At 41.4% G+C, this 22,773-nt stretch overlaps 1 protein-coding gene across 5 annotated transcripts in view; it reads right to left on the reverse strand.

Moving 5' to 3' along the window:
• The window catches only part of nedd4l (NEDD4 like E3 ubiquitin protein ligase), a 114,591-nt gene that overhangs the window by 33,693 nt on the left and 58,125 nt on the right, over positions 1-22,773 (reverse strand). Inside the window, exons 6-14 of one of the 5 annotated variants that reach the window (XM_066645388.1) lie at positions 13,825-13,875; positions 13,312-13,362; positions 11,194-11,255; positions 10,246-10,348; positions 9,971-10,128; positions 7,495-7,630; positions 7,069-7,248; positions 4,806-4,883; positions 1,164-1,223 (exon numbers count right to left, since the gene is read on the reverse strand). In XM_066645388.1, the coding sequence (XP_066501485.1) occupies positions 1,164-1,223; positions 4,806-4,883; positions 7,069-7,248; positions 7,495-7,630; positions 9,971-10,128; positions 10,246-10,348; positions 11,194-11,255; positions 13,312-13,362; positions 13,825-13,875 (879 nt within the window). The remainder of the gene's footprint in view (positions 1-1,163; positions 1,224-4,805; positions 4,884-7,068; positions 7,249-7,494; positions 7,631-9,970; positions 10,129-10,245; positions 10,349-11,193; positions 11,256-13,311; positions 13,363-13,824; positions 13,876-22,773) is intronic. The other 4 variants (XM_066645391.1, XM_066645389.1, XM_066645390.1 and 1 more) reach the window with 4 other exon arrangements.

Below are 22,773 nucleotides of genomic sequence, written 5' to 3' on the forward strand. Positions count from 1 at the left end.
ATCTATGCTAATTTTCTTCCACAGAAGCAAAAATCTAAAAGTGTTATCCGAAGAGAAAACATACACAGCAAACGGACAAGAAACATTCTAAATATTCAACACAAAAAACAAAGAAATTTGATTTTAAAATGAAAAATAACCACCAACTAAACATAATCAACAGTTAAAACAGAAAGAATTATGAAAGTATCTAAACCATCTACATAGAAAACACAAAAACAATAAAATAATAAAAATCAGCAACATGATAAACAACACTCAAAAAAGATAACAAACAAACAGGTACTGGACATACGTTCACTATACAGCCAGTGCCCCTAAATGGCAGCGGCAATTACTGCAGAGGAACATCCCTATGGAGGAATGTTTATTATACATATATATATATATATATATTTAAAAAAAAAAGGATGGAGGTAGAAATGTGGAGATTTTCATGGTCTCCTATACCTTAAAGAATGATAGCACTAAGACCCCCTAGTAAAAATAGAAAACAAATTAATCTAATGAACAAATCTATTCACTGAGAAACTACAAGATAGAGGAGTGCATTTTCTGAAGGAAATGCTAATCGATTGTGCATCCTAAGCCACGCCCTACAATTGTTAAAATTGTTGCTAGGTTGTTGCTATAGAATATGTGGTGACCCTTAGTGTGTTGCTAGGTGACAATGTATAATTTTGTACCTTTGTTTACTGCTAGGTTTTTCAGAGCATGTTGCTGCTATGCTATCTCTGTGGGCTGCTAGCATGTACATAGGCATTTCCTATAGTAGTTCAGGTGGATGCTAAGCTGTGCTGTTGCTGACTCTTATGTTTTTATTTCTGGTAGTGGCTAAGGCGTCCTATAGATGCTCTTATTGCAGTTTAAGTGCTTGATATGGTGATGTTGAGCTAGCGTTATGGTATTCCTGGTGGTTGCTAAATTGTTTGCTATGTAGTGGTTGCATAGCAATGCACAATCACTAATAAAACACTACAGGGTCCTCACTCTAGTAGCAGAACAGCTTTTTTATTATACTTTAAAAAGTAAATAAAATAATAAACACCAAGTTTTACAATAAAAAACACCAGATACAAAGTGTGAGAGAAAGGGAGTGTGTGATAGAGGTATGGAGAAAAGTGCACTCATGGAGGTAGAGTATATATATATTTGGACATTACCATGGGTTCCTCTACGCCTGTGACCGTTTGGGCTCTGGTTCTCCTGGACTGGGAACTCTGCTGGCAAACAACAGCTGGGTTATGAAGGGCCATCTCGGGGGGTTGGAGGGTCGGGGGAAGGGCATGAGGGGGCAGACAGGTGGGCTGCAGATGGCTGCGGGCAGGGGGGTGTTTAGAGGGACTTGTAATCAAGAGGAGGTGATTTTGTGATCAGATGTGTTTGGAGTCGGAGTGAATTTAATCTGGTGCAAAGGTTTGGGTGATTTCACATGCTTTGTTGATTTCTTAAGTATTTTTAAGTTTACACACACTACAGAGAACACACAGGTGCACAATGTTACACACGGTTAATGTCCAATTGTTACACGTACTGGAAAACAAACTGAATATTTTATGATTTATATTTTCTAATTAGTTAAAAACTGTTCAAGCGTGTTCTCTATACAGTATATGTTCACTTATATTCACTTATTAAATCAACAGCAGGTCACGTGTCCCAAGGTGCCCACAATTTGTCCACAACCGTATGGCAGTGGTGTTCAAGCTCCGCCCACCAGTGCATTCATCTAGATACTGTGGTAAGGTTGAGGAAGCTTTATAGAAATGCTGGCAAAAAAAAAAACGGCGTGTGTGAGAGATCTGGTGAAATTTAAAAGGACAGATAAGTCAATTTATATAATTCTGTATATTAGTTTGATGAATAAGGTTTATGCAATTATTCTGTCAAGTCTAACCTTGCATCAGTAGCTATGAACGCACACATTTGTGGGTGGAGTTGGACAACCCCCAGTTTAAAGGAATGAAGTATTTTAAGGTGGAAGGGAGGTGATTTGTTGGAAAGGTCTGTGAAATACGTGCTGGGTGTTTGTGACAATACCAAGCTGAATAAACCCAGGAGGCTCTTGCAGAAACAGATGAATGATTATATTTGATCAGACATTCAGAAAGGAAGGTTATTTGTGATTTTTTGTTGATCAAACTCAATTTAAGAACAAATCACTGCTGTATTATTTCGGATGATACAGTTTATGATGTTATTATCAGACAAACCTTTCTGGCATAAATTAAAAACAAAACATCTGGTTAACCACTGTTTCCAGTTCATTTATATTTCAAGAAAAACGTACAGATCCCAAAGTAAAATGCAAATGCAACTTAGAAACAGCACCTTCAATTCTTAACCTCCCCTAACCTTGCCCTGGGAGTAGAAATAATCAATGTTATTACACCTTTAACCTAAACCTTAACTGCCACCTAAAACCCGTAACTTAATCCTGACTTAATGACTTTATCATTTTTAAAATCACATTACATCGATGTACACTAAGTGATTCATCCTTTAGCTCTGACTAAGGTCTGGAGATACAAGATTTCGTTCCAACGGTGATGAGGTAGATGAGCTACAGTGGCTATACATGACTGCTGGCTGAATTATCCTTCATCGCTATTAGAACACCATATATATACAGGTTATTTGAAGTGGCTTTGGAAACAAACAAGTAAAAACTTAAGTGATCTTTCTCTGTTCATAATAAGGTCATTTTTCATAAATAATTATTATTTAGACACTACAGTAACAAAAAACAAGCATTCACAACACACCTTCATTTTGTAAACACTACTACACTGTATACACCCAAAACTATAGCGTAAAACTCACCCGCCGCCCACTGTACAACAACCAGAGCCTGTTCTACAGCAGACTGGACGCGTAAGAGTCAGCAAAACTGACACACTGACCCATTTCAACAGGTGCCAACAAATTTAACAATTCGATTAATCCCAGAGAAACCAGTTCAAACACCTTCCCATCGCAGCAAACAGAGGCCAATTTTCTTCAAACTGTGCATAGGTCGTTTTCCAAAGTGCATCTTCTCACGGCATGATACCACTTTGTTTTTAAAAACAAAACATGGTGTATCAAAAGATACCAATCGATAGTATCTCATCAAATTTGATGAGAAATATTTACTGAATCCCAGTTCAAGATGAGCATCTAAACTTAGGATGTGATGCTTAAAACACTGCATTAGTCTGCTTCACCTCAGGAAGAAAGCAAGAGTTAAAAGCCTTACACCATAGCGTTATAGCAGGCTATTTCAGGCCAGATTTGTTACAGGAAACATGGAAGTTTTTCCAATGAATGTTTTTAATTAACGGTTCATCAGTTATCTTTGACCATTTTAAATTATAACAATGAATGACTGGGGGAAAGGAAAAAAACTAACCTTAACTACATTTCCCAAAAGTCCATATCAGCATTAACCATCAGTAGCATTAGCTTTAGTGCTAATGAATTCACACCACACACAATGTGACTTCAGAATCACCTTAACCACCACAAAAAACTTAATAATCTTGACCAAGACTAAAACACGAAGCTCAAAATACATGTCCCAGAATCCCCTCTGAAACCCCCTCATGATACCCATGAATCCTCTGAAACAGAACCAAACAAAGCCAGTCTTACCCGCTGGAGAACATGCCGAACTAATATTACTCTCATTATCCAAGAGGAAGGGGAAAAAAAAAAAATCTAAGACACTACTAACTTTAAAAATAAATAAATAAAAAAATGTAAAAGTTAAGCAGAAACCCCAGATGTGTGAACACACAGATCAGGAAGGCAGGAGGTTTCTCAAGCCCCAACACTCACAGGAGTTATCACACTAGACGCTCCACCTCTGACAGGTCGAGCACTCCTCACTGCTCCGGCTTCACAGCTAAATATACACCAATAAACAGCTCAGAGACACGGACCCCACAGCCACGCTGCTTTGTTTCCACACAACAGCAGAGAGCTGTAAATACAGGAGCCATAAGTCTGAAGCCCATGTGGGATGCCTGGGTTTGGCCGGGGTTTGCAAGTTGTCACTGTCATTTACCTGTAGACACAGTGTAAAACTAGAGCTCTTGTAATTTCCAGCTCCAAAAGGTTTTCTTAAAGTCACTGTGAAAGCTTCTGAAAGAGTCTGAAGCTTACTTCTGCTCATGGGACAACAATGATGGCCACATACAGAGCCACAAGCCCAAATTCACACATTAGTCTCCTAATATGGATGCACTAAACGCTAGAGCACTTTACACTGAAGGGTAGGACAGAGGAAGCATGTGCTGCCCTCTCCCTCGCAGCTTGGTAACATTGTGATTGAGGGAGAATTAGGAGTCATGAAGGATGGAGCTGGCACTGCTCCAAAATCCTTCTGCACTGAGGATTCAGAATCAAACTGGTTATAAGATGCGCTGAAGAGAGGGAACACCAAAAATCAATGTATAATTACAGGTTGTCACTTGAAGTGGGGCGTCCTGCGGCCTCATGACTCACACACTCACTTTCAGCCCGCGTTTCTCTGGGGCAGGAATCACTCTCTCACAAAAGCTGTAGCTAATTATATGAAGACAAGCAGGAAGCGCTTCTGTCCACAAGCGGAGCATTTACAGTCGAGGTCTAGGTGTTCATTTGGAAATCACTGTCAAATTAAGTGTCTTGTCATGACTCACTTAGGAGTGAAAAAGAGAGGAAAGAGCAAGTGATTGTGTGTGAGTGAGAGAGAGAGTGTGAGCGCAAGTGAATCAGGAAAAGGGAAAGCGTTTGAATGCGTCATATGGAGAAGAAGGGAAGAAACGAGAAGAAAAGCATACCATTGGAGGTGGAGGCTGGGCCTGTTCACTGACACCATCGGTCATACTGGAGGAACGCAGTCTGGACGAGAGGAGGGACTGGGAGTAAGAGCGAGAGAGAGAGAGAAAGAGGTGTAAAAATTATATTTATAATTATGATCAAGATTATTATTATTAATACTGATCTGTCAATCAGCTACACACACAGATGAAATGCAAGTTTCAGTCAGTTATGAACTTCACTCACAAATTTAATGGTTTCTTCTGTGTTTGTCTGTCGTTGTTGCTTGGCAACCAGCATCACTGATATGATGCTATTTATGCAAATGACAGCTAAACTAATTATGCTTTCATCCGACATAACAGGCTAAAAACCTTCAGCCAATCAAGTCATTTGGTAGGAACTAACAGCTGGAAAAAGTAGAAAATGAAGCAGGTGGAGAAGAAGAGAGAAGTGAAACAAGGAGTAGAAGCAGAAGGATCTGCAGGAGGAGGAAATCAGGAAAAGAGGAAGGAGGAGGATGAGTAAGAAAAGAAACAATTAGAATAAGAAAAGGAGGAAGAGGGGAAGATGACAAAGGAGGTAGATGGGAAGCGCTCAGATATTGTTAGTTTAATGAACTCGCCTTATGCTTTTGCAATATTGAACTTGACAGTCATGTTTACAGTTTACTACGTAAAATTTGTTCCATAACAAGCTTCAGAATCATTGACATGCTCCACTGACCAGTGATTGGGAGAATAGAGCCTCTGTCGCTGCTACTCTGGGATCAGCACTGCAGAAACTGCACTATAGAACTTTTGGAAGAGGGCAGGAAACCACCCCCTCCCTCCCCATTGATTTCTGTACATTCATTCATTCAATCGTTCATTGTCTGTAAGCACTTCCAGGTCAGGGTTGCGGTGGGTCCAGAGCCTACTCGGAATCACTGGGCGTAAGGCAGGAATACATCCTGGAGGGGGCGCCAGTTCTTCACAGGGCGACACACACTCACATGTTCACTTACACACTCACACCTATAGACACTTGAGTGGCCAATCCACCTACCAACATGTGTTTTTGAACTGTGGGCGGAAACCGGAGCACCTGGAGGAAACCCACGCAGACACAGGAAGAACACACCACACTCCTCACAGACAGTCACCCGGAGGAAACCCACGCAGACACAGAGAGAAGACACCACACTCCTCACAGACAGTCACCCAGAAGAAACCCACGCAGACACAGAGAGAACACACCACACTCCTCACAGACAGTCACCCGGAGGAAACCCACGCAGACACAGGGAGAACACACCACACTCCTCAGACAGTCACCCGGAGCGGGGCTCGAACCCACAACCTCCAGGTCCCTGGAGATGTGTGACAGTGTACCCGATTTCAGTATAATGCCGTAAAAATTAATTACACTAGGGGGAGCCCTAGGGGCAAAAAAAAAAAAAAAAAACTAAAAACAAATCTTAGTGTTCCTTTAAAGCAACACTAGGTAAGATCTGGTAATTCCCTTTTACAGCACTGTCCTGAAATCAGGAGGGAGGGGGAGGGGTTATCTGTCTGCCTTCAGAAGATACATAGTGCAGTTTCTGCAGGGCTGAGCAAAAGCAGAGGCTCTATTCAGGTCAGTGGAGCAACCCAATAATCTTTAAACTGTAATTCTGTGCTAGAAATCAGTCTGAATGCTCTGGCTAGAGAGAGAGAGAGAGAGAGAGAGAGAGAGAAATCAAGCTAAGCTATGATTCACACTTCATGAGAATTACTGGACAACGAGACAAGTTCTTTGGCGGCCCAAATGTTCTGTTATTTTCAGGACACAGTCGTAATTCATCACTTAGAAAAGAGCTTTACCAGTAAATTTCAAAGGAATAATCATTCATTCATTCTAAAGAAGAAAAGGCTACATTCGTCTGTGCTCTCCAACAGTCATTCATTCATCTCATCTCTCCCAAACCATTCCAATCAGTCCATCACCAGTTCTCTCCCTCTACCGTCTCCTCTAGTCTTTTCACTCATTTATTCATCCATTCACTCCGTCTCCCTTACTCTTCTATTCATTCATCCAATTTCTCTTTTTGTCCATCTATCATCCATGGGTCTTGTCCCCTATTCATTAAACCATTCGTTCATCTTCTCTATAGATTCATTCATTCATCTATCTATCCATCCGCTCCTTACTGATTTATATATCCACCCTCTCCATTGTGCATTCAGGTAACCCACTGATCCTGTCCTCTGTTAGTCCAAACATCCACCCACTCCTCCCCCCACCCGCTCCCGGTTCCCTCACCCCAGAGGAGCTGGTTCCGGGGATTTCTCCGTTGGTGTCCGGAGTGAGGGACAGTCTGAGGCTGATCTCCTCTGAAAACTCCGGAGTGCTGTACTGGTTGTGGAGGGGCGTGGCCGAGGAGGGGCCAGGCATAGCCTCATTGATCAGGGCTGGGTCCTCTTCTGTGATTGGGTCCCACGTCTGGAAGAGGATGGGCCAAGTTAACCTTACACAAGCTAGCGCAACATTCACGCACTTAAAAAATACGTTTAAACATCCGATGCCGTCTAAAACCTGCTCCTGAAATCAAGACTAAAAAGTGTTATACAAATCACTATAAATATATTTAGAATACCAAATAAATATGGAACATGAGTGAGGACTGTCACTTTAACAGTCTCAGGTTTTAAGAAGCTGTGCCTGTAAGAGGTTAAAGGTCAGACGCACATCGTCCAGGTCTCTGGGGTCTAGGTGCTCGTTCTCCAGGTCCTCACTGATGTGGCGGCGAGAGCGGAACACTCTGTGGGCTTCTTGATTAATCTGCCGCTGATGGTTATCACTCTCTGTCTCGGACACCACATCCCTGAGGGGAAAGAAACAATAACCCACCATCGTCATCAGTAGTTATGACACTGTACTAAAGGTGTAATGGTATGTGTAAGCGCATGTCACTGGAAAAAATTTAAGCTGTAAACCACTGAATTTGCATGGCATTGTGGGAACTGTAGTGGGTTAAGTGTATTGCTATGGTAACAGTAGCCACCCCTCCTCCTCCTCTCTCATCTCTCATCTCACTGCAATGTGTAGAGAGTAACTCGCACACTTTTGTTTTGTTTTTTATCTTTATCTCTCACTCTCCTCATGTTTAGATTTGAAACAACTGAAAATGACCAAGTAATTCACCAATATTCCAGCTTTTAATGTGTTAAAAAGTGATTGGACGAGTACAGTGTGTTGCCAGATGTGTGTGTGTGTGTGTGTGTGTGTGTAAAAATATACTATATTACTATATATATATATATATATATATATATAACTATAATGCTCAATTAACACAGTGCTGGCCATATTACTACCTTAGTCTTAAGGATTTTTACACCCTTGTACTATATAGTTCTCTGAATGTGCAACGCTTCCCTGCCCCCCCCCTAAACACAGCCAAAAAGCCTAGATGTGTTTCGCGTCTGTAGATTGCTTCTTTACACTGGAGTTAAGAGGATACCATGTCTATAATTAGCCTGGAAAAAAAATAAACTCACACCAAAGTCTTTATAGAAACCAATGTCTACTTGGCAGCCTTCTGGGAAATATCCCAGGGAGTTAATTCCACACATACAACACCAGGCTGCTATCTCTTTGAATACAGAGAGACAATTAAAGAGAAAAATAAAAGCCATAGGTTTACAACCATATTTGTAATTACCGGTAAACGTCTGTTTACTGAACAAAAGGCACCTGCGGGTGAGGGCTTTCCTCTCTCTGGGTTTTACCACTGAGCTGAGTGATGGGTGGACTTACCCCATAAACAGATGCCAAATGTCAAACATTCTCACCAGTCTCCTCCATTATAAGATCTCTGTTTATAACCCACCAATTTGCATTAATCAAACTAAAGGACTAAGTCATTCTACATTTGCCTGAAAAATCAAGTACACTCTCCAGCACTCAGCTGTTTGCTATCTGCGTCTGTACTGAACATGTACACACTTTGTTGTCATTCCTTAAACAATAAGGTATATCACCAGCATTTACACAGTATTAGGCACTAACCATACATACCCACATTATTGGGGATTACAAATAATCTCTAGCTGATTTAAAGTGTACTGGGGGATGTACATAGTTCTCTATGTAAATATAACAGATTTGTGTATTCTCATGGGTCCTACAACCATTTCCCCTGGATGTGGAGGGCTGACTCACACTGTGGTCTCAGAAACTGTCACGCCACATCATCTACAAAAATGGACAGCACAGCTGAATCTGTTTGAATGTTATTTATATGCTATTTTATAGAGAACACAATGCTTAAGTCTCAACAGCCTGTTAGCTACATTAGCCTCACAGTTACCATTCAAATTTGTCATAATAGGAAAATTATATTTAAAATATGCTTAAATTATTAATTAAAATATGAATTCAGGTTCAATTCACCCTGCTTTGACTGCACCTAAGGGCAGCCAACCCTGCTCCTCTAGCACCCTGAGGGCCCAACAATAATCTAACACCACCAGATACTTTTGGAACGAGTGTGTGGATTGGGTTTGGAATGAAACTCCTCAGGGAGACTGAGGTCCAGAAGCAGGGCTGGGCTCCTACACTATTGTTAAAAGATTAAAAGCACTGTTTTCAGTGTAAAGAGGTTTTGTTGCAGCTGCATACCGTTGCCGTCCGATTAAAAATGCATCTCTAAAAATAGTAAATTTACAGAAGGTAGAGACCTTCTTAACTTTCAATGGAAGTCAATGTAATAATATATTATTCCAAGTATAATTCTGGAGCATTTCTATTGGTTCATTCGTCACACAGCTCCCGTCTTTAAATTAATGTAGTACACTAAAATGAAGATACATGTTTTTAAATGGACAATGGTTTTGAGGCTTATTGCTCTCTAGAAATTAACAAATAATTTGTTAAAAAATAAATCATAAAAAAAAAAACAGTGCTGTTGATAATATTAATGATTATAAATAAACTTATTATAAATGTTGAGTATTTTGTACTTGAACATTTATCAAATGTTGAGGCAGAAATAAAACCTTAATTTGATCATCTTAAAAGTGGCTGTTTCTTGTTGCATTTTGAAAACACTGAATAAAACTGTAAAAATACGAAACACTTAAAAATTTCACGTCTGCACCTGATCTCATCATAACATTCAAGTGTGTAAGTTTTGTTAGTGGGGTGTGTGGGTGTGACATACACAGCACTGGGTCTTTTCCACTGCGTGCTGCGGTTGTTGTGGTTGACGTAGTATGTTCGGCCGAGGTTGTCCACCTTCTCCTCCCAGCCCTGAGGCAATGGGGGTAAGAGCTGCTGAGGTCTCCGAGCTCCATGATCCACCGATTCTACATCCCAACCCTGAGAAAGAGAGAAAGGCAACTCAAAGTCAGACTAAGATGGAGGGAGAAGGAAAATGGCAGAGAGATGGAGGAAGAAGAGAGAGAAAGAGAAAGATGGGTTAAAGTAACAGGTCACCTCTGGCTCCTCTCTTATCTCTGTGGTGTCCTCCTCCTGAGCTCCGTTCTTGGGCAGGTACGCCATCTTCAGCCTCAGATACCCCTTCACCCGGGACTTATGACTGCAGAGCGCACACACACACATGTTCATAATCAGTAACAAACAGTAAACAGGAAATGAAACAAACGTCTTAACACTTTTTGACCACTGGAAGAATACATCACTATTAGTGATAAAAATTAGGAGATCCATTCTCTCCCTAACATCATTGTGTTTTCTTAATTAACAGTTACACTTCACAGTAAGGGCCTGAAAAATGAAAATAATTACAATGTCACAATGAGACAATGTCTCAGTTAAAAGATGACTAATGATACCTAACCATATTTTAAAGCTTATCAGTGATTAATTGTAAGAAGCATTGCCTTTGCTATTAATGCTAGTACTAACACTAACATAATATTAGTTATTAATGTCATTAGTAAATGATTCATTGAGAAGCTGCTTAAACTTCTAGTAAATATAAATATTAACACCAACATTAAGTAATGGACCTTTACTGTAAGGCTCTTGGCACTAGAACAAAGTTTCTCAATAGACACTAAAACTAATATATCAATCAATATTGTGCACAAATTTCAGTCCTCTCAAAAATGTAACAATTCAATTTGATCATTTTGCTTCAATTCATAAATATTTTTTAAAAATCTCAATACACAAAGTGTTTACAAATCAGTGGAATATGGAGGAAAAAACAATACATCAATTTAAATATAACGAACACATTTGAAAACATATGAGAGAATGAAGAATTCCCTTCAGAAACCAACTTTTCTAACCCTTTCTTGTTTGAATATTATATTCATCAATCTCAATCATCATATCAATTAAATCTGTACCTTCATAATCCATGCAATATACACTTTAGAGTCATTACTGTCTAGATCTATGGCATACTGTACTGACCTTCTGGGCCGCAGGAGAAAGTCTTTAAACGTGTACGGCCTCTCCATCGCTGGATCCTCTGTCTACACACACACACACACACACACACACACACAGACACACACACAGACTGTAAAATAAACAAACAAACAACAACCAGCAGCTCTATTACCCCATGAGTCTATAAATGTTTTCATTCTGAGAACCTAGAGGACCTATCAGCCCGAGGAGGAGGGGTAGTGGTGGTAGGGGGGTGAGGTGTTAGACACTCTAGCCTCTAGTTACGTAGCCAGAATCTCCCGTTACATGTTCCATGCAGGTGGCAGGTTGAAGCTGTCCAAACTAAAAAGGAGCGGTCATTAGCAGCTCCAAAGGAATCGAGGGAATCAGCAGTTTCTCCAGAGCCTGAGACCAGGAGCAGCCGGGGCAGAGAGAGGGGCTTTTACAGCCCCCCAAAAGCACAAGAGGAGTCTATCAGCTCTGGACACCCCCAGCTCAACAACTTTAAGCAAAGAAAAACCAGAGACGGACAGCCAAATATTTTGAATTAGGGTGTTGCATTTCTTTCGTTTGCTACGAGAAGTGTTGAGGAGTCTTTGAAGGTCACTGTGTGGTTTGTTCTGGGTTATTATGTGAAATGCGACTGCTGAAAAAATTGCATCGGTTTACTGTAGTCTAAAATATGAGCATTTACATATTGCGCTTAAAAAATAAATAAATAAATGAATAAATGAACACGTTTAATGCACACATTACTTTGATTTAATCAATCAAATAATAATTATAGGGCGGCACAGTGGTGCAGCAGGTAGTGTCGCAGTCACACAGCTCCAGAGTCCCGCTCCGGGTGACTGTCTGTGAGAAGTGTGGTGTGTTCTCCCTGTGTCTGCGTGGGTTTCCTCCGGGTGACTGTCTGTGAAGTGTGTGGTGTGTTCTCCCTGTGTCTGCGTGGGTTTTCCTCCGGGTGACTGTCTGTGAGGAGTGTGGTGTGTTCTCCCTGTGTCTGCGTGGGTTTCCTCTCACAGTCCAAACCACACGTTGGTAGGTGGATTGGTGACTCAAAAGTGTCCGTAGGTGTGAGTGAATGTGTGAATGTGTGTTGAGACATCTAATCCATAACTAACATGAGCTTCTCCACAGAAGTGGGAGTCATGCATTGCTGTCGCAAAGTGTGGATCAGACACAGCAGAGCTTCTGGAGTCTTTAAACTGTCACTAATGTTCGTTTAATTAGTTATAATGACCCAAAGTGTAAACTTACTGATGAAAAAACGTTTTATAAAGTAAAACAAAAAGGAATTAATGAAATTTAAATAAATAAACAAGAAGTGCGCCAATGTTAGAACGAGGCAAAGACAAGTCTTATATAAGAGCAATTTTATAGTCTACACTTTTTAAGTCTGTAACTTTTCTTTTCCTAAAACTACACTGTATCCAGGACTGTGAAAAGTGCAGTAACTTTTACTTCCTGTATTTTCTTATCACTTTATTTTGGGAATTTTAAGTGTACAGTGTTTGTATTTTCACTAGTGGCTGCTAACTTCCTTCGAGATCTTTAAATAAGTATACATGTAATAAATATGCATATCTATGTATATATTTATGTTTTATTATAGAAGCAAACCACACTATTTCAAGTCATTCGGGACATGTTCTGTTCATTGTGTGTATTCATCATAAACTGCTCCTACAATTTAAAAGGAAGGCTGTTGTTTTCAGATGGTGTAAAAATAAAAAGCGTACAGATACTCTGACATCATATCAGTGCAGAATCTGTTTAGTAAACACTCACAAATGGAAGAAACACTGGTCCTTATCTCCAATAGCAGATTTAACCTGTGTGGTTGGTGTGTGTTGGCTGTGGTCATGAGTGCAGAGTGCATGAGTGGTCAGTGATAAGTCGGTCCACCCTGCAGGCGTGTCTCCTTTTCACTGGAGTGAGTTTCTCTTTCTTCAGAGCTGAAGGGAAGCCCGCATGTTTACATTTCTAACGGCCTTCTTTCCACTCCCTACAGGGACAGGGGCGCCGGGACCTTTGTGGTTTAATTACAACAGCAGGCTTCCTCCTCCTCCTCATGTGAGGGGGCATTCCAAGTCATGATCACTCTCTCTAACACAGACACATGCAAAGTCCACTTACCGGCAGGTGATTAAGAGGTACGTCCACCTGTCCCAGGAAGTCATCTCTTGTCTGAGAGAGAGAGAGAGAGAGAGAGAGAGAGAGAGAGAGAGAGAGAGAGAGAGAGATTAGAATTGTAGAACAAGTAAGGAACAGAGTAAAACAAGAGACAGCACAATAAAATAAAAGAGAAAGAAAATGAAAAGACTGTGTGTTATTATCTGGGAGCACATTCTGAAGAGAGAACGATAGATATCCAGCAGGACTCAGTTGGGAAAACCACAGACATGAGAGAAATTAAACCCCTGTGTGACCCCTGACAGTAAAATGCGATCAGCAGAGAGAGGGAGAGAGAGACCCGCTGTTTGTTCACCCTGGTGAGTGAGTAGAGAGAGGTCAGTGAGGGTTTGTGTGCATGAATCTCAGCGTGTGTTACTGTGAATCTCCAGTCACAAGCCTGCGATCGAATAATAACTAAACAGTGCAGTCATCAATGGTAGAGAAGGTTGAGTTACGCTGACCCGACTCATTTACCTGTCCCAGGTGGGAAAGCCCATTCTTGGGTCGATCGAGACCAAAGTGTGCCTGTGTGTGGAACAAACTGGGTTTAACAACAGGGACAGGGGGTGATTTGAAATCATGCATTTCAAGACATGAGGGGTTATGGAGTCACGTGTGTCAATGTTAAAAAAGACAAACTTATCCCACAATCTGTAGATGCTATGGAAATATCTTGGCTAGGCCTGCTCTGGACTCAAAAAGATATGCGTTCGTTTGTTGTCAGTATTAATTTCTCCATTCTTCAAGTGGCAGACACAAAATGTATAGTTTATATATGTCACAAAAATTAAAGCCCACCCATATAGAGGAGTTATTGTTTCAGGAAATATAAAAACAAGCTCAAATCACCACTAACATACAGAATCCCCCTAGACAATCCATGCCAGTACACTCACCACGCACTGGCTATCAGGTGGAGAGGAGATGAGAGGGAACGACTGAGCCAGTGCATTTAAGGAAGAGATGACTGGCCGTGGTCAAAGACTGAGCCAGGACACACTTACAGTTTTTAAAGAAATGCACAGGTATCTTTTACCTCAGAGAATCAGGACCTTGATTTTACATCTGTGAAAGAAGAGCTCAGTATAGTTTGTTGTTACTGCACTCAAGCATTGGGATCCGCACAGCCCTTATGTAGAGCGCCCCCTGTAGGCCCCACCAACATCACTTACAGTAGCAACATAGGCTTTTTCCCTGGAGGTCACCTGCTGGCACAAACCTGCTCAGCTACAGTGGATGTGCAGGTCATAGTGATCAGCTGCTACACCTGCTGGCTACATAACTACATTCATTTTAACATGGAAAAAAAAGAACATACGCTTTAGTGTATCGTAATAAGAAGAATTAAGTATGATGGACTCTGGGGAAACTCTTCCAAATAAGATCAATGCCATTCACCTTCTTAGGCCTGTTCACTATAATATAAAAGTCTGGTTGACTGTTTTTCTGTCCGACTGTGAAGCCGCTTTCACATTATTGGTGAATCAAAAAGGTGAAGAGAGTTTAGCTGGAGGGATTCTGTGTGTGAACTTAAAAACCTGTAATATTTGTCCCAGACTTTGCTTGAACTCAATCCTGCTAATGCCCGAGAAGAGACTCCGGGTAACATCTGAGTGGGTGCATGTGTGAACAGAGCCGCTAATGTTCTGGAGTATTCTCTGCATGCACTACACAGGTGCCACCCTGTTCCTAACCCAGGCGGAATATTTCCTGCTGCGAGAAAGCACCCATTGCATGTGTTACAAGACAAATCTCCAGACCGGTTACTCTGAAGTTTCCATGTGAAAACGGCTTGTATCCTATAGGTACATAAACCAAGCCTGTTGAAGGTTCTGTTGGATCCACAATGGTCCCCTATGGGAAATAACTGCCTTGCATATTGAGAAAGGACACTATAAAACTTCACAAAGATGTAAAAAACATAAAAAATAACATTAAGCATAAAAGAAAAAAAAAAAAACCCACAGTGTCTGCGGCCATCTGGAGGTATCAGAAGAGACACACTCCCGAGAACCAAAGACTCAGTGGCCGTTCTCGAAAGATAAAGCACACCGCTCAACATTAATGCAATCTTGTGCTCAAAAGCAAATGGTCCAGTGCTTCCAGCTTAGTACAAGATGTCATCAGAAAATGGTATCTCTGTGGGTACCAAACAGTACATTGGAATGTTGCACAGTGGACGATTCCCAAGAAGGAAACCATAATTAACAAAAAAGACACAAAACTGCAGTTTGCACAATACTGAGGTTTGCCACAAACCATGAAAAGAAGCCTGATGAACACTGGCAGCACATTCTCTGGTCAGATGAGATGAAAATAACTTGTTTGGATCAGATGAGGTTCGGGACCATCACAGTGACTTCACAGAGCGTACCATGGGGTGGATGTCTGTTGATGAGGTTATCAGGTGTAGGGAAGATGCTTTTTATAGAGGGCATCATTAACGCTAGTGTAAACCAAAAATAGTACATGAAAAGATGATTGCTAATTATTGAATCTTGGTAAGACCACAAATGTCAACAAGACAATGATCCTAAACACACCACAAGCACACAAGCATTTTTAAGATAAGGAAATTAAATCACCTGTCCACGTATATCACCAAACCTGAATCCTGATAGAACACCTTTGGGGAGCTTATAGTGGGAAGTAAAGGCACATAACCCCTCAAGGTCAACATTTATGTTTGTATATTCATTTGCCGTAATCATTGTTTTATTCATTGTTTTATACATAAATTTTCATTTATGCAAGAATTAAAGCTGTTTTGCAGCAAGACGTTATATTTGTAAGAGTTCAGAGATATTTAACAAGTGTGTGCTCATTTTCGTTATAAATTATATTGTTCAAATTAGTGAAATATTTTAAGTGCTGGTTTTGTTGAGGGCATCACAAAGTTACTTTGCCTCAGTTACCTTCATCTTGAACACAGTCACTAAAATTGAGCAAAGGGTGGAATGTGAGGAAGCATTTTAACAAAATTTTGTGTTCTTTACGCAACAAAAGTGAAAAATAAAATATTCCTATCTGAGAAACTATTTATTAAAAATACAAACTGGTTTTTAGTCCATTCGGGAATGCATATCCCAGTCTTCATTCCCCCGGAAACGCAGATATAACAAACAGAACATATCATCAGGTTAATTTCACTTCAGAAAATCTAACTGATTTAACTATTTATTTCATTTTATTAATTTTTTTTTCAGCTTCAACCCCCAGAGATCTCTCAAGCTTTACTCCTTTGTTTTAAATTCACCTCTTATCTAACTGGGTTTGTCAGGAACCTGCAATATTTATCCCACTTTATTGTTTGTTTTTTTTCAGCCCATCTGACATTTAGACCAAAGTCTGCTGCGTTAGTGAGCAGAACAGAAGAACAACACTGAGCCACTGTCCGGCTTCAGATAACAGCCTTCAGTCTCTGCTGAAAGGGTATGAATGAGTCACCCGGTGTGGAGCAGTGAGACTGTAGTGAGATCACCCACACATTCTCCTCTCGTTTCAGATATGAGACCCCGATCCACAAATGACAAGCTTCAAACTGCACGGCTTCATTGCTTTAAACAAAGTTCATTCACAGTGCCACATACCTGTTTATTCATACGAATCGTATCAGATACCCAGTCAGAACCGCTATAACTGTTGTAAATTTGCAAACACAGTCAATGACATCAACAGATAAATCAGACAATAGCTGAGAGTGACCATGATCCTTTACCAAAATCAAATCCATCAAAGCTTTCATCAAATGGGTTTTCTGTCAACACACAGAATGCCGTTCTTCTATCAAGATGTTTGCAAAGTTCTTCTCAACACTGCGACCAAGAAATAACTGCAGGATCCAGGTAAACAAGTTCAACCAGTCAGCCCTTCATGGGCAATATGTATTCAAGGCCACTTTTATTCATTCAAATAAAACGTTACCTGCATTGTACTCAGATATTTGATCTCTCAGCTGCCTCACGCCATTATTCAGGGTTGAAAAACAAGGACAAACACAGAAGTATGAGTGAAAGAAATAGAGAGAAACAGAAGGAACACAAGCTGTATTAAAGCCATGTTTTGCTAACAGAGAAGAAAAACTATTCCAAAACTCTTCACTTCAGGTGGCATTACATACTGAGATTCAGACCATGTGCGGTCAAATTATTACGGTTTCTGGGGGTCCAGTAAAGACATGAAGTGGTGCTGATGTGATTTCGGTAAAATAAAGTAAAAATAATCAATAGAAACAGAAACGTAGCAATAGTTAATAATAATAATAATAATAATAATGATAATTAATAATAGTTAATTTCATCATTGAAAATTGACAAAAATGTATTGTTTCCCTATTTTCCCAAAAATTAGAGAACAGAATAAAAATAATTTGAAGACGAGATCTATGACGAAATATTTTGCACTTTTTGTCAATAAATAACAAAGAAAAACAAAAATAATAAAATGGATAAAATGATCCACTGCTGATTTGAAAAAAAGAAAACTGCAAAGAAATAAAACAGGAAAAGGTTTCGTCTCTTGGCTGTTGCCAAGGTAACAAGAGCAGCCAGGCGGAGTCGATTCTTCGAGCGCTTGCGAGTCGCTCATATCAACTGTGGCCAATAGAAACTCGATCAAAATCAACTGCCAAAATTAACGCTGCTTGCCGCATGGGCAAAAGGTTGAGGTGGCACTCCTGACCTTTTAAAATGTCCTGCCCTTTACAAATGGTCTTCAGTGAAAACGCAAACACTGGAGTAATCAGCAGGTGGCAAATGTATCACATTCACAATGTTTACCTACTAGAATGGACCTATGCCATATCTCACTGGAGTCCCGTTATGGCATCCAGCAATGTACAACTCTCAAACTTGGAAAAGATTCTGTACGCTGGGTCTGTTGTGTTCCTTGGGTGGGATCCCGTGAACCACAGACCTTTACAAGTGTGTGATCAGATGGGAGTTGAGCTGGCAGTAGAGCATTGTACTCTGTATAGCATGTAGAGTAAAGTTAGCATGTACTTGCAGGGCATGAGCCCTTAAATAAAACTCCCTCTACTAATCCCTAGAGATGAATGCATCCTAAAATTAGCAACAAGCCACAATAATATTACAGAAAATACAATATCATAGAGATTCTTTTTTGAATGGCAAGGTAATGAGTGCACAGTTGAAGAATGTAGCAACAGTTAGCACTTTTCACTACTTCTCTGGTCTCTCTCCACTCTTATCTATCTTTTTCCACTTATCACACCAGTGCACAGACATTTTCAGAACTTCACCATTCCCTTATGACACCTGGAAGAGGCCTGTCACTAAGGACACATTTTCCACATATCTTTCACAAGACCAGTAAGATAGCAAGGAGTCACATGGTCAAACCTGCAAGTCTCAGCACAACGGCGGGCCAAATCCTAGGGAAGTCCAAGAAACGCAGATCCCACATACGGAGGAAGATGGACCCAGCTTGATTCCCATCTTATGTTGATGATTTTATGATAGAAGAAGTGAGAGGACATAATACATAGTCTCTTGTTTACTTTGTTCAAGAAATAGATGAGCATATAATCAATTGTCTTTATTTACTATTCATTTATATTATTCCAATTACCAATCAAATCAAACTTTAGGGAATAGTCACCATCATTTAATTGTATCAGAGCCACAAGTGTTTCAACAGACTGACACTAAGCAGATCACTTCACAGACACCAGCAGCAGGTGATGAGGTTATGGCCGATGTCCAGGCCCTGCCCCCTCCCTCCCTCCGTTGTCCTACTATATTTTAATGAGAAAAAAATGGCAGCCATATAGAATAAATGTAGTTTGGGTGCATCCACAATGTGGAGGAGAAAATCAAAGATAAAGACACAACTGAAAGAGATATTTGTACTGTTCAGCACAACGTCTGAGGGTTTCCCACAGCTCTATAACATTAGTCTGCATGCGTAGATTCTTGGTGCCACGGTCTCAAAGCATTAACCTTTATGCTCACAACACTTCTGCACTCACTAAACCTTCAAGATAATTTATGAGATGACACTGTAGTCAGTGAGCAACCCGTTACAGGAAACCAGATCAGGCATTTGGTTTAGGTTACGAATTCAACACAGCACTTCCCGGACACCCCACTTCCAGTAAAGTTCTTCCAACAGGTAACGCAAACACTCAACACTTCCTGAAGCCTCCACATCATGAGTGACATCACCACATGTTAGAGTCCAGCCTCTATCTCTCACAAATCTGACAAGCTGTAAAAACAACAGTCTTTTTTCCTACAGTGATGGAAAATAAACCCAATCCAACACCAATACAACAGGGTTTGCTTGGACTGGGAGGAACTAAAATAGCACTAAAGAAGAACAACGAGCATAGAGAAAACGGTCATTTGGAAAAAAACTGCATGGGTCTTCAGAGTGTGAGACTTAATTAAAGCTTAAACAGAACTTGGACAGAAGCAAAAAGCAAAAAATTGCAAAATACAAAAGCAAGTGCAAATACATTATTGGTAACAGTTTATCCCCCTCCTACGACACTGACACAGCTTATTAAACGTCTTTACGGTCATTTCAGTGTAACTGTATCCTAGACCTTAATGACCACAGAGCAGCTGAAGCGGACGCGACCCTAGTCAAAGGAGAAGATTTGAAAACCAACAGCAGCACTTAATGCAAGGCTAAAGATAGCACTGCCGCCTCTTCAAGAGACCAAGAAAATAAAATAAATAAAAAACCTAAACACCAGCAGGAGAGCGCTCGCCCTGGGACAGGCGGATAAATCTGGAACTTTCAGTTCATCTACTTTCCACTTTTTCAGAAAAAAACTCACCAAACTCTGCATGCCTGTGGTTGGGAAACTGAAGACCATGAGGTGGTTAGATTTTGCTCCTGGCTTCCATTTTCTTAGGATTCTCACTTCCCAGAATGAGGCTAAGTCCTTCCTATAACCCCCGCTATCCTCTACTGCGTCTCTAACTTGCTACATCATCTGGTCTGCTTTTCCCATTTGCCATCCACATATTCAGTATTAACGTGGTGTATTAGGCTACATTCACATTAACAGGCTGAAGTGCCTCAACTATGATTTCAACTTTTTAGGGCTGTGTGGACATGTCAAATCTGGTTTTGTCAAATCAGATGAGTCACTCGTGTGGTCTTAGATCAGATACATATCCAAATCATGGGCATAAGACCAAGACCATAAGATATAAGAATGTGAACGGTCAGATCGGATTTTATACGTCTTATTGCTTGTACGCATGCGCCTAGGGCTTCAGCCTTCTACATTCCACACCCCCAAATGCGATCTCATCAAAAAATTGGAACTGATAAATGAGGCTTATAATGTGAACATAGCCTTATTGACTATTAAACGGTAACAATCAGCACCCTGACTTTAACCACACCTAGTGCCACAGTTCAGATGCTCGCAAACTCAAAAAGAACAGACGAGGTGTGATTGATAGCTGCACAGCATGCTAAACGTGGGTCCTAATTACCTGTGAACCAGTCCAGTTAGAACCATTTCCAGAGCTAATATCTTGAACCGAGTTAGACCTTTGATCACCTCCTTGGCTGAAATAGATTTTAAATTTGGGCTGCCGTGAGTTCTGTTCCTTTCTGATCTTAAAAGTACAGCCTTGGAATCTGTCCTCAACCACTTCGCTCTCTGCCTCCATTTCTGATATAGGAGCATGGAGGTCAGGCATGGATCCAGGGCGTGAAGGGACTGTTCTGGGTTGCACGGGCTGAGAAGTGCTCCTCTCCAGGCGAATTCTTGGGTAGCGTCCCTCACGGCAACTATCAGAGCCAATGAGGCTAGGACTGGAGAGCCCTTTCTGGCCATTTGCATTCACAGACATTCCTCTGTCTTTCTGCAGCTGAAAGACAAGTCTGCGGGTCCCAGAAGTCCCGCCTGTGGTCGGCTGGACAGACCAGCGGCTTGCAGCATTTTGGCCATCAGGATTGCAGGGTACTATCATGAACTGCTGGACATCTGAGCCATTGTTAAAAGCATTTTGCTGGATACAAAATCCACCGATGTAGCCTCCAGCAGACCTTCCGTTAGAATGTGTGTTCTGGACATCATAAGGCCTGACACAGAAGACCCTTCTCTTGGGATGGGCAGGTTCTGTGCCATGGCCAGTCTGGTCCACCGTCAGCTGAGGTGGACTGACTCTTCTGTGGTAACTAGGAGGGTTAGACCAACCTTCCCCAGGCTCTGTGTAGGCAGGAGCAGGATCCTGGAAATATGGTGGAGGTGAATCCATGGGATGTCCATTTTCCTGGGACGAAGCTGAGCGTTGGAGAGATATCTGCATGGACGAGCTCTTGGTGGGTCGTGGTTCAGGTTGGTTCTGGAGTTGTGGGATGAACATGGATGAACTGCGCTTCAAAGACATGTCAGAAACTCCAGCAGGGATTTCATCCTCCTCCTCCTCCTCATCCGGCGCCACGTTCCTTGGCCCCATGCGGAACAGCATGGTGCCTGATCCAGAAGCGCTATACCGTCTTGCATTTGTATCTGCATTCCCGTTTTCATCTTCGTCCAGCTCCTGGAGTTCAGGAGCGGTGTTGCTGCGGCCGGATCCAAAATAAAGGCGCAGCCGGTGAGCCATTATATCTTGTGGAACTGTTCTATCTCCCTTTAGAGTCTTGGTCCTTCACAGTATTTCTCCCTCATACTCTTGCGTAGTTTCTCCTGACACAGTCTCCCTCCGTTATTGGAAAGCCACGTTGGGACAACGTCCGTAGTAAAAGTACCGTATAAATAAAAGGTCCAAGGGACTTTAAATGACATCTCAGGTCTCGTCCTGCACCATCTCAGCCCTTTAAAAGCGTGTCTGATCTCTTCTGCTCTCACTCACCCGCTCAATTTCCCCGTCTCCTCTGCTTTTCCTTCAGTAGTATGCACACTGGTGAGAGAGAGCGAAAAGGCAGCGGCTCCCTACACAAAGTAACGAGAGCGTTACTGCCAGCAGACTGAAAAGTTTAGCCCAGAAGCTCTCTTCAAGAGAAAGAAGGAGCTAGAGAGAGAGAGAGAGAAAGAAGGGAGGAGGGGGGAAGAATAAAAGCCCACACACTCCCATTTACCAAACTGTTAGTGCCGCCACTCGATAGTGACAGACAGCAGAAATAGCCAGAGTGACAAGCAGCATTCCAGGCATGATTGGATAAGGGAGCCTGGCACTCTGGCCAAGCCGAGGTGAGGGTAGGGTGGACTCAGAATCTAACTCAAAAAGCCACTCCCCTTTGAAAACACCCCCCCGAACCATCTTCACCACCCAGCTAGACCCAAACAGCCCTCTGTCAGCTGCTGCTAATCTGTCAGGACGAAGTAGGCCCCCGGGAGAGGGACAAAGGGAGCGAGAGAAAGAAAAAGAAAGAAAGAGACGGCGAGAGAGAGAGAGAGATCACAGCTGAGGCAGGAAGCGCACACTTTACAAA

This window comes from Hoplias malabaricus, chromosome 15, assembly GCF_029633855.1.
Source record: "Hoplias malabaricus isolate fHopMal1 chromosome 15, fHopMal1.hap1, whole genome shotgun sequence".
NCBI lineage: Eukaryota > Metazoa > Chordata > Actinopteri > Characiformes > Erythrinidae > Hoplias > Hoplias malabaricus.